At 29.4% G+C, this 12184-nt stretch overlaps 1 protein-coding gene across 1 annotated transcript; it reads right to left on the minus strand.

Moving 5' to 3' along the window:
• Positions 1–3624: 3624 nt before the first annotated feature.
• LOC124826554 (protein DA1-related 1-like) lies at positions 3625–10064 on the minus strand. The gene is made up of 12 exons (XM_047299426.2): positions 9556–10064; positions 8365–8507; positions 8094–8187; positions 7054–7471; positions 6369–6489; positions 6108–6191; positions 5157–5276; positions 4822–5034; positions 4673–4735; positions 4442–4560; positions 4293–4351; positions 3625–4206 (listed from the first exon to the last, which is right to left on the minus strand). The coding sequence occupies exons 2-12, from the start codon at positions 8470–8472 to the stop codon at positions 3869–3871; spliced, it is 1737 nt and encodes a 578-aa protein (XP_047155382.2). The 5' UTR covers positions 8473–8507; positions 9556–10064; the 3' UTR covers positions 3625–3868.
• Positions 10065–12184: the final 2120 nt, after the last annotated feature.

The following is a 12184-nucleotide window of genomic DNA, read 5'->3' on the forward strand; positions in this document are numbered from 1 at the left end:
TTGAAATGTTGTATAATGCATATAATAATTAAAGATCATAAATAATTATATATATTATATATATATATATATATATATATAATATATATATATATACTAAAATAACTTTTATAATTTCACGTTTTTAAATTTACTAAATATATATAAATAGTTAAAAATTATCGTAAATAGTTAACTCATATTTTTTAAATGTAATTGTCAAAATTATTTTGGGTTGGATGGTAGAACATCTTCAATGGGCATGTTTGCAATTAAGCATCTTTTCTGCTTTTACATCTGCTGGTCAATCTCAATAATAATAAGTTTTTTATGAAAATAAAATCATAATTAAAAATATACCTTATAAAAGAATCGAGATTCATATCTTTTTTCCAATTAATCATCTTCATAATTCGAAAATCATAGAAATTTACCATTTATAACTAAAATCCGCAGCGGATAGTAACTATCTGCGGATATTTACTACCCGTGAGTAACGGGTAGCGGGTATTTTAATACCCTCTTCTAAACGGGTCAGGTACGGGTAGTATACTACTCGTCTTGTGGGTAGTATACTACCCGCTCTGCGGGTACCCGTTACCCGTAAAAAATTAAAAAATAAATAATTTATATATTTTTTAATTAAATTTAATTAAAAATAAAATAAAATTATATTTTATTAGTTTAAATTTAATTAAAATTAAATTTTAATTTACATTTAATTTAATTTATATTATATATATATATATATATATATATATTTGTATTTTTATTTAAATTTTATTTTTAAAATATATTAAATATTATTTTTTATTTTTTGTGGGTATCCGCGGGTACCCGCGAATATTTTTTAAACGGGTACCCGGCAAATATCGGGTCGGATAACAGATACGATTTTATCCGACGAGCTGTTGTCATCCCTATTTATAACACTATTTCAATCGTCCTCATAATAAATACGTATAATCACTAAGTTAAATTCAATTGCTTTGAAATTCAATGAAGATGACATGAATTTAATTATCAATCGATGTCTCATCTGAAAATGTTCATTGTAGTTAATGGTTTTATGAGGATCCTTGACTAACTGTAGCAATAGATGTTCAACTATCTGTCACATTCCACTATTCAACCATTCTTCTTTTTCTTTCTTCCAGGATTAATTTTCAATCCACAGCCATCAGACAATTTCTTCGACTTTATGAAAAAAAGACCATTTCTACAAGTTAGTAATGGTGCCCAATTTAAATCAAGTAGTTTTTCAGAATTTTTAAAATATAATTTTTAAAATAGCATTTGATTTTTTCAATTTTAATAAACTAAAAAGGTTTTTCTCAAATTTGAAGGACCTTTCAAAGTCAAAATTGAAAACTAGCTTTCTTTCAAAACATAAAATCGTCAAAATTGATATTTTGTCGTAAAAATAAAGTCTTCTCCTTACGCATTCTAGAATCAAAATTTGACTACATATTAAAAAGTTAGTTATTTTGTGATAATCTAATGTTGATTTTCCACTATCTTGTGATGTTTATCTAAAACTTGGTAAAATTATTAAATTAATTGTTTTAGGCGGAGACGGTTAGAATTTTTCATACCATGAATAGAGATGGCTTTATCTTAGCCAACATTTTGATGATGTAAATGCTGGAATCCAGATCGATTTGATTACGTATTAAATGCATCATTCATAAGCTGAATAGTGCATTAACATTTGTGCTTTAATATTACATTAATTTTGTGAATGCATTGAAGATCATTCTGTGAACGATTATTGGAGAATAATACGCTTGTGACCCTTAAGTGCATCCCTCTCTTATTGGATATTATTCCCAAAATTCTTCATTTTTATTCAACTAATTTATGTTATACATCACTTTAATAATTAAATTAAAAAAAACATTAAAGTTTATTTTAAATAATTTGTTCATTCTCTAAAATATAGTGTGTATACAGAAGAGGTGCATGTGTTACATGGTTTTTTCGGTATTATTTGGAAGTTTCTTTCTGCACCTCTATATTTTTTTCTGCACCCGTCTAAAAAAAGTTATTTTTTAGATTGTAGAATATATAATTCGGAAATTAGTTTTCTCCTTTAAAAAAACCATAGGCTACATGCTTTGGGAATCAAAAATGATTTTTGGATTATGCAGGTCAAATAATTTTCAAATTATATAATTCAGAAACTAAATGATTTTCAGATCGTGCTATTTAAAAGATAATTATTTTTTATGTTTAAATTTTATAATTCATAAGTTACTATCGTATAATCTTAAAATCATTTTTATCTTTCAAATTATATAATCTAAAAAGACAAAGTGAAAAATATTTTATATGAAAGTGCAAGAAGAAAACATGTAGAAGTGGAGGAAGAAACTAGCGTATTATTGGAATCAATAATTTAATTTATACGTTATATGGCCAGGCTAAGTAAACAGAATGTAAAGCAGCTGATAAGAAATGTGAAATCAATTTACACCAAAAGAATAACAAATTTCGCTTGTAATATGATTAACGTGGCAATTTTTAATATATTTACAATATAATGATTCTAACAAATAATTAAATTTTAACATTTATTAAAAAAAAAATAATGTAAGAAAAGTAGTGTCTTAGTTTAGTTTGGATTCATCTTGATCTTGTTTTGGTTGTCTTTCTTTTGGAGTGAAACTATAAGGTTGTTAAGAATATTTAGTTAATATCATTATTTAAATGAATTTTAAAAAAAATAAAATTAGTTTTTGTATAAAGATAAAATATATTTAATTATTATTTAAATTTAAAATATTAAGATTGATGTATTATAAATATTTGATATTTTATTTTATTATATTATATTTATATATATATATATATATATATATATATATATTATATATTATTATATATATATATATATATATATATATATATATATAATAATAAAATAAATAACAAGCTATTTCATCCACTTTTTTTTATAGAAAGGCAAGATGTCATAAAAGGAAAAATGTTACTCGCTTTCTTTCTACTTATTAAACAAAGGATGGGAATAAAATTATATCTTTCAAGACTTTTTTGTATTTGGTTTGTGATTTTAAAATTAAAAATAAAAGCACTTTTAATTTTTTGATTAAAAATTTCCTCACACATGAATATTGTATTATTATGTATAATAAATACACTTATTATAATATTATCAAAAGCTTTATATAAAGTACATAGGACCTTATCATTGTTGAAAAATATAATATTCTGTCACGATATAACACTCATATTTTCTTTATTTTTTTGTAGGTTACCTTTTTCAACAATTTTATGCTGTCTACTTTTATTTAGTATTGACACCAGAGTTCTATTTCCCTTCTTTCATTATTATTACTCATATAATACCATTATGATTTTGGGTATTTTTCAGATGTCTATACCTTACGAAATACATCAACAATGAAAAGACAAATTCCGAGACTTTAGTTTCTGAAAAGTAATTATAATAATGCTCTAAACTTCAGTGCTAATCCAAAAATATTTTCAGAATTTAATTTTTAAAATGTAAAATTATATTTCAAAACAAAGATTTGAAAATTCGTGTTAATATCCACAATAAAGTTCCAAGAATAATTTCTCAAAAAAAATATATATTTGACAAATTTGCATGCAACAGTGGAATAATCAAATTTTCTTTTCATTGCTTCAGCTCCTCTAAATTCCTAAGCAGTATTTAGTTTTACATATAGAACATGAGGTGCCACATTTGACACGAAATTAAGGAACTTGAACATAAGAGGAGCAATTTTATTCCTTAGTGTTAAACTATATGATCTTGAAATCTTTGAACTATATGGTTTATATGACGAAGCCGCAGTAATGATGAATATATATAGGTGAGAAAATTATATCTTGTTTAAAATTTTCAGTATGGAAAACTTCCTGTCATATGGATATGATCAAGGGTGCTTTTGAGCCCATACTTGAGCATTGCTTTGTTACCCGATCTGAATCCATCTCCATAAGCTGAGGAGGTATCTGATTCAATCTGGTGTTTAAAAAACTCACCAAGTTTCTTCTCAAAGTCCGAACGTTTACCCTTCTTTGATGATGCAGAAGAGGAGGAAGGTGATGATGAAGATGAAGACGAGGATGATGATGCACCGCCATTCCCAGATCCCGAATACAGCTCTGAATCTAACCACATATGAGCCAACACTTGGCAGATTCCCTCTTCAACTTCTGGACTGAGGTTAGGATAGCCTGTCAAAAAACCAGAAACTTTGTCCAACTTGGCATCATGAGAAAAGAAAATATAAACTTTCTGCTCCATGTTAAAGGCTCAATACCTTTAAGCCTAAGCCATGCATGCATCATCTCGTGAGCTAGGATTGATCCTGTTAACAACCTATAAAAATAAAATTCATGAATTATATCTGGGGAATGTCATATACAAATGCTGTGTAGATTCTGAAGGCAGATTGCATACGAAGGATACCTAGGAAGGCCATACAAAACTAGAATGGCTGTCACTTCACAGCGACGGATCAGCTTAAAGGGTTCAGTTATCATGTCTGTGACTCGGTAGCCGGCTCCGATCCTCGGCCTCCTTGAAATCTAGTATTATATGAAATATATTGAAGTAATGAAATCAGTATTTGATAAACAGATATTCTTCAATGGAAGAATTAGATGTGTGAAGACTCAATTTGCAAGCGAGAAATCCTACAGTGGTGACAGTTTGCTCTTCTGACAAGCAGAGTCCTCTGGTTTCAGGTAAGTGGTGATGACCCTACATTCAATAGAGAGAAACACATGAAGAACGGATAGTAATAACATTCCATGAATGAATTGAAAGTTAAACACATGAAGACTTGCATTCTTTTCTCCCTCCATGGCCTCATTCAGAGCTTGTCTCTCAACCAAGAGCATTGGAATTTGCTGCTCCAATTTCATATTTAGACCTTCATAAAATTCTTGTATTTCAAGGTAGAGAGGTTGGCATTCATGAGTATCCATAATTGATGAGTCTAGACACTCTAAACATAGCTTTCGACCATCATCAAGCAAAAGATATTTTGCATCCCTTGGCTGCACTGATTGAAAAGACAAAAAAGACAGAACGGTGGCGAGGGAGGAAAGGAACGGATCCATCAGTTATCTCCTAATTGTTAATTGTAGGATGAAATGTTTTCGGAGCTAATATTACTGACCTCCATTCTTTCACAGCTACAGCAACGAGGTGTGCCATCAAGCTCATGAGATGGGCAGTATTTTTGCAGCCAGAAAGGATGAGCTCTATACTCAATGAGGCCAGATGAATTAGTTGGGATCTGAAAAGAAAGAATCAATCATTTTAGTTCACTCAGCAATATACATATTACTTAGAAAAAATAACTTAAAAGCCAAGACTTAGGGTCTGTTTGATTCTCTTCTCACTCCTATTGTTTTAAAAACTGATCTCTAAACAATTCCATACTACCCAACAATCAAATTGCTCATCCAAAACCTATGGAGTTCCGAACATTGATTCCAAAACATGTGTTTAAAGAAACAGAAAGGGAGATATTCTTCATCCTCTTCTGTTTTCTTCAACTGCTCAAGAGACAGACTATCAGAAAACAGAGATGCGCACACGGGACAAACAAATTTTTAAAAAACAGAAAACTGTTATAAAAAAGTATTAAACAAAACAAGGACTTTGCCTTTTTCTTTTTAAAAGGAAAAGTAGCACCAAAATTTTACCCCTGGGGATTGCAGACTTTCACTTACACCTTTTCTATCATCACACAAGGAAAAATGTTTGATGTAGATTACAAAATTAAGGTTTGGTTTTAAATTTCCCTGATGATCTCAATCAATTATACAGGATGATGGGATCGATCTTGTAGCTCAAGTATGACGGTAAATTACTATGATTAGCAGTAACATTTGTTAGCTTAAGTAGCTGATCCAAGAATTCCTTTAAAGTTCAAAGCTCCCGTTAGATTAACTTTCCCACTAGAAATCATGAATGAAGAAATTAATACAGTAAAATAACATTTGAAACATTGAATAGATATTTCTAAAGTTCATCATAATTGATAGAAAATTTGAAATAGAACAAGCACACACAATTGACAAATAGACAACTGTTAGTGCAAAACAACTGTCAAGATACTTACAAAGCTCTTGCAAACATCACATCTGGGGTGATGCTTCTCCCTATAGCATGATTTATGGTAAGGGCGATTGCTAGACATGGAAAACTGTAAAGGAACAAATTAAGCATAATCAAATGGAGATTGACCAAAAATGAAATTTAAAGACCTTCGTTGATGAAGCTAAGAGTAGTTTTCAACTTTTTTCTTGAAAACAAAAGGAGGTTTCAACTAATTGTTTTGCTAAGCAAGCTGCAAACGCAAAAGGACACTCTAGCCTCTAACCTCATAATCAGTGATTGGCAGACGACATGCGTGGCAGCAGAAGCATTCTGGATGCCAAACACCTCCCATGCAACTTAAAAATCTTCCATGGCCAATCTCAGTCTTGCACCCAGCACAGGTTCTGAAAGCAGATTTACAAAAAAACCTATTAAATTTCTATTTTTAACCGTTAAGAAAAATTCATGAAACCTTGAAAATATAATCTTTACTATGTAGATCCATAATATTGAAATAGAGGAGAGAATTTCAGTTTTATTGGGTGTCGAATAAACTCCAAGATATTCCACTGGAAGTGCTAATGAATCACCATAAACAAGATTAAGCTAATAACATTATAGAATATGTTCATTTTAATCACTACCATTTTCTAAAATTTTCATCTAATTAGAAGGTACTTAATAACACTCAGGAAAACTAACAGACACCAAGGTATCATTTATAAAATACCAATCCAGTGCTTATCCCAGTTCAATGATTCAGATGAGAATATTTTAAAATAAGATTGATAACTCTGAATGAAGTCCAGATCAGTTAATTGTATAACCAAACACTCAAACCAGCAAAACTTAAAATTGAAGTTTCAAAACATATTCTGCTTGGAATGTTAGAAAAATCAGCAATTTCCATAAACGTACAAGGAAGGATTCGTTATACAGATAAAAGATGAAATTATACACTCAATTACCTGTATCCAGGGGGAAAGAGGTGAGGATAAGATAGAAATGAAGAATCATTGTCTGATCGAGGAGGAGAATCAATGGTCAAACTTTCTTGAATTGCCCGAGCAAGTTGCTCGTCTTCCTCAAGTTGAGCTTTAGCAAGATGTTCAACTTCATCTTGTTGAATTTTAGCCAGACGTTCATCCTCATCTTGTTGAAGTTTAGCAAGACGCTCATGTTCTTGTTGAATTTTAGCCAAACGTTCATCTTCATCTTGTTGAAGTTTAGCAAGACGCTCATGTTCTTGTTGAATTTTAGCAAGACGTTCATCCTCTTCTTGCTGAATTTTAGTAAGATATTCATCTTGCTGAATTTTAGCAAGATATTCATCTTCCTCATCGTCAATTTTACAGAGTTTATCATCTTCAGACTGAGAGTCATCCTCTAGGATATTATGGAACAAAAGCCATTAGACATTTTGGTTATGCTTTGGTGTGTAAATAATAATTGATTAACGCATTCATTATCTGAACACATAAACCATACGGAACAACAGAATTTCTTCAGTTCACTCTTTTTTACACATATTTTTATAACCTATTCAATGGACCCTTAACTATAAGAAATATAATTAAAGAACTTTTCAGTAGCAACTTAAGAGAAACACCAGAATCAAAATATCGACACAATATTATATACATATTATATTTATATTTTAAAAAAAAAAGAACCTAATTCTAATAACTTATTAATATGATTCTTATAATTCTCCTTTGATTAGGATGTAAATGAAAGAATCAACAGATAGCATCATAGCCTTTGATCAACAGAGTAGAATTTACTTAAACAATATTCAAGACTCTGAAATAGGCATAAACATGCAGCAAATAATACAACAGGTATTTAAGAACTTGTAATAAACCAATGAGCATTTTGGTCAGATTCAGATAAGTGTAGGTACCTCTTGCAGTGTGTAGAATCATCATAGTATTAAATTTGAGCCAAAGTAGTCCAACTAACCCGAAAATTAACTAAAACTGCCGACATGCAAGAGCATAAATCTTACCAACAACTTTTTTCCCTTTAAGATGATCCTCCTCTGACAGAGAGAGTGCAATTGCACGGTCAATGTCTTCTTTCTCTATATCTGTTAAATCATCCTGCATTCGGTTTGCAATTATGACAAATTCATATTATCAGCTTAAGGCTATGAGGAACTAGAACAGAGTTAGGCCTTGTTAAAGTGAAAAAAACAAAAAAATACTAGCTCAATGACATGAAAAGTTATAACTTATGACAGTGATTTTAACTCTTAATGAAAGGAAAGCTTTGATTACCATTGAACTACGATGGGTATCCCAAATTCTGTCTTCTCCATATTTGCCTTGGTATTGTCCACGTGAAATATGATCAGAACCTTTAAGCAACTTTCTAAACCAACCCATTTCATGCAAAATTATTCACCTTCAGGTTTGCAAACCTTTTGTCAAAAAATATGTCAATCGAGTAGGCACAAAAATATATTCCACAATTTATATATAGAAGGAAGGTCTACAGACTATTAAGCTTCTTTTGAAAAAGTAAATGTTATGCCTTGATTCCAAACTTCAAAATTCAGTAGCATGATGTTGAAGCTTTTAACCAGCATTGGCTATAATATATAACGCAAAAAGTATGTTATGACACTAAGGTAAATAGCAATGACAGAAACAGCCAGACAACTAGAGATTGGGAAGACATAAATATGTAGGAAATGTATCAAATTCGAGACCAGAGTTTGAGAAGAGAAAATCTCAATCTTGGATAGTTAAGATTAGATATAACCGAAACAACATTGATTTTTTCTTTCGTGTGTGTGGCTGCAGGAGTGAATCTTGACCATATAACTGAAATGGATAATTAAAATTTAGTTTGATCACTATAGTTACAAAAAATTTCCTTTCTAGTTCCTATAAGCATCTCCTTGTAATCCATATACATACCCTTTTTAATTCCAGGTGGTCTTATAGGGAGTAAAATAGATTAAAAGGATACAGATAGAGACTAAAAGGGATTAAAAATGTTAAGAGTAGAGACTAAAGAAGATGCTTTTATGTATAATTAAACCTTAAAATTAAAATTAAAACAATCTCCATCACCTATATGTCATTGTGTGACAATTTATTCGCCCCCTCGCACCTCTCGCTCCCATTAGATATGCCAATATTGTGTGTTTTGCAGGGAAAGTAAAAGTTAACGAGAACGACAGAAAGACTATCACACAACTGATATATATATATATATATATATATATATATATGGATTTATCAGAAGAAAAAAACTTGCAATATGTGGAAGTTCAAAAAAAAAACTCTTAATGAAGAAAAGATAACAGCAAAAAAGATGAAAAGCAAATTTCAATATCTAATCTTTCGTGTAAAATCCCAACGATAAGATATGAATACAGCCTCATTTCCGCACACCAGCCAGCATCGTCAAATCTCAAACTAAGCAAACATGAAGATCTTCGAATTTCCAGTTACACGTACCTGTTTGCCGAAATCTCTTCACTTCCGCAATACCCAATAGAACGTTTGATGAATAATTCAAACCCAAGTCAAATTACTTCAGAAAAATAAAAAAACTGCACCACACCCACGATTAAAGACAGCGAAAGCAAGAAAGAAAAAGGAAAAATAGTGAGTTAGCAGAATGAAGTGAGAAGTGAACTGAGCATGAAGAGATTAAGAATCTTTGGTAATAACGGATTCTGATGAATCATAATTTAATAAGTAACGAAAAACAATCACAAAGGGATTAGAGTAAAGTAGTGTATATACCCTGGAACCAAAAGAAAGAAAGAAAAAAAAGGGGTACTTAGATTCTACGCAAAAAAGGATAAGAAAAAAGGTAAATAGGAACAGAGGAATCTTTTTAAGGTAATATTATAATTTTTAAAAGACGAGTTTGGTTTGAAGATGGAGAAAATCGGAGAAGAGAGGAGAGGCAGCTGAATTTCAATGTCTACTAAAGCATGTGGGTCCTCTTCCTTTGTCAGTTACCCAGTAAGTAAAGTTGCACCTTTTCTTGTTCAGTGAAAGAAGGAGAAGAATGAAGTGTAATATCGTAATTGAAAATGGATACAAAATAGAACCGTGTGATGAACTTTTTTTTTTTTTGTTTCTTATACATAATAATGTAAGAGAAATGAAAAATAAAAAAACAATTTATCATGAATCATATAAACAATGATACAATTATTGATTTCATGTTTCCGCGTATCAATTTTGTTACGTGCTTCTGCTTTAATTTCACTTTTTCTTAAATTTTTTCATTCTCACAGTTACATTTCTTCCGTTTATTTCGTATAAAATTAATTATTTTGTATTTTTGTGACGATTATTTCTCACAGTCATCACATATTCAATACAAATTAAATATAACTTGGAGTGAAATCTGGTAAAATCAAAGTGTGTGTGGATTTTTCGAAAAATAAAACACATGTGATAACGATTTTTATTTTTTTTTAAATATTTTCATAAATGGATATTTAAAAATCATTGTGATTCTCGACGTAGATGTGGAAATAAGATTATGTTCATTATGTATGTTGGCTTTAGGTAAATTCTTATACATCTGTGAAGCGAATTGAATTAACATGGAATTATGTGTATATTTTTTATTTGTGAAATTGGATTAATATTAATATTATAATTTTAATTAGATATTAAATATAATAAGTTTTGGTCTAATTTGAGCAAAATAGATATGTTGATATTTGTATAATTTGTCTAGCAAATTATATTTTGCTCGACTAATTTCAACTAGAAAAAATATGATTTTTAAAATTAACACAATAGTCGACAATTGTTTAATAAATCTTAAAATTCACACAACAAATGATAATTCGTTTAATAAATCTTAAATTTTCATTGGTTGAGTTTCATCTTGCAAACAGCAACCTAAAAGCAATTTGTTATTTTTTATTTTTTTTGTTAAAATTTGTCCAATGAATTTTTCTGAATAAAAGGACATGTTAAAAGTGAATGAACGAAGAGCAATATGAATATTGAGTTGTGATGGTTAAGGAAAATAATAAAATTATGAAGTGCTAAGTCGTTATGAAAGTTAAATGATAAATGGTTTAGTGAAATTTTTATATTATATTCGATGATTTTTATATGGTATGCTTTATTGAGAATAAGACATATAAGATAAGGAATGTCATATAGGTAGTTTGGTGTTAAAATTACACATTCTTCCTCTCATATTAAAATATAGGGTTAAATATATTTTTAGTCCCTAAACTATTGACCGTTTCTGGTTTTCGTCCCTCTTCCAAAGTAAGGTACAATTTAGTCCTTAATCTTTAAAAAACGTTCGTTTTAGTCGAAAAAACGAACGTTTTGAGGACTAAAACGAGGACTAAAAACAAAATTTTGAGACTAAAATGAACGTTTTTCTAAAGAATGAGGACCAAATTGTACCTTACTTTGGAAGAGGGACGAAAACCAAAAACGGCCAATAGTTTAGGGACTAAAAACATATTTAACCCTAAAATATATGCTTATTTCGTTTAGTTAGAAAACAATAATAAAAGTTACTTAAAATATTTCTAAATGTGCTTTTAATTGGAATATTAAAATATACAATTTTATTTTTCTATAATAATTAAATTTCATTTAATAATAAAGTTTTGATATATAGATTCATTTAACAGTATGAATGATTTTTTTTTTCAATATTTGTATTTGATGAACTTTTTCAATTTATAAAAGGACAAAAATGTCTTTAACAGACCGTTAAAAGTTTATCCACTTCTCCAATGCATACCAAATTCTAGAAAAAAAATACCTACTAACTACTTGTAGGTAAATAATTATAATAATATTTTATATAAATAATATTAAGTGATTAATTTATATATTTATTAAAATTGTTTTAGAAATACACGAAAATAATAAATATATATGAAGAAGAGTGTTGCTTCCTATACCCAAAAGAATTTTAATTATAAAACTATCAACTTTACTTTAACCTTTTTACTTTTTTATTTTTTAATGAAAATCCTAAGTCTCTACCTCTCATTTTCATTCTCACAACCCTCACTCCACTCTCATTTTCTCTCTTTCTTTCCACATTTGTTTTTCCCAACTCATTCTTCATATCTGTTTCCAC

The sequence above is a fragment of the Vigna umbellata genome, chromosome 4 (assembly GCF_029865625.1).
Source record: "Vigna umbellata cultivar VRB3 chromosome 4, Vumbellata_1.0, whole genome shotgun sequence".
NCBI lineage: Eukaryota > Viridiplantae > Streptophyta > Magnoliopsida > Fabales > Fabaceae > Vigna > Vigna umbellata.

What these genes read in the sequence shown, in the direction of transcription:
- LOC124826554 (XM_047299426.2), bottom strand. Translation starts at nt 8,472, where the DNA reads ATGGGTTGGTTTAGAAAGTTGCTTAAAGGTTCTGATCATATTTCACGT. An exon ending in CCATGGAGGGAGAAAAGAAT is followed by an intron (nt 4,736 to 4,821) that starts GCAAGTCTTCAT and finishes TATTGAATGTAG; the next exon opens with GGTCATCACCACTTACCTGA. An exon ending in AAGAGCAAACTGTCACCACT is followed by an intron (nt 4,561 to 4,672) that starts GTAGGATTTCTC and finishes ATATAATACTAG; the next exon opens with ATTTCAAGGAGGCCGAGGAT.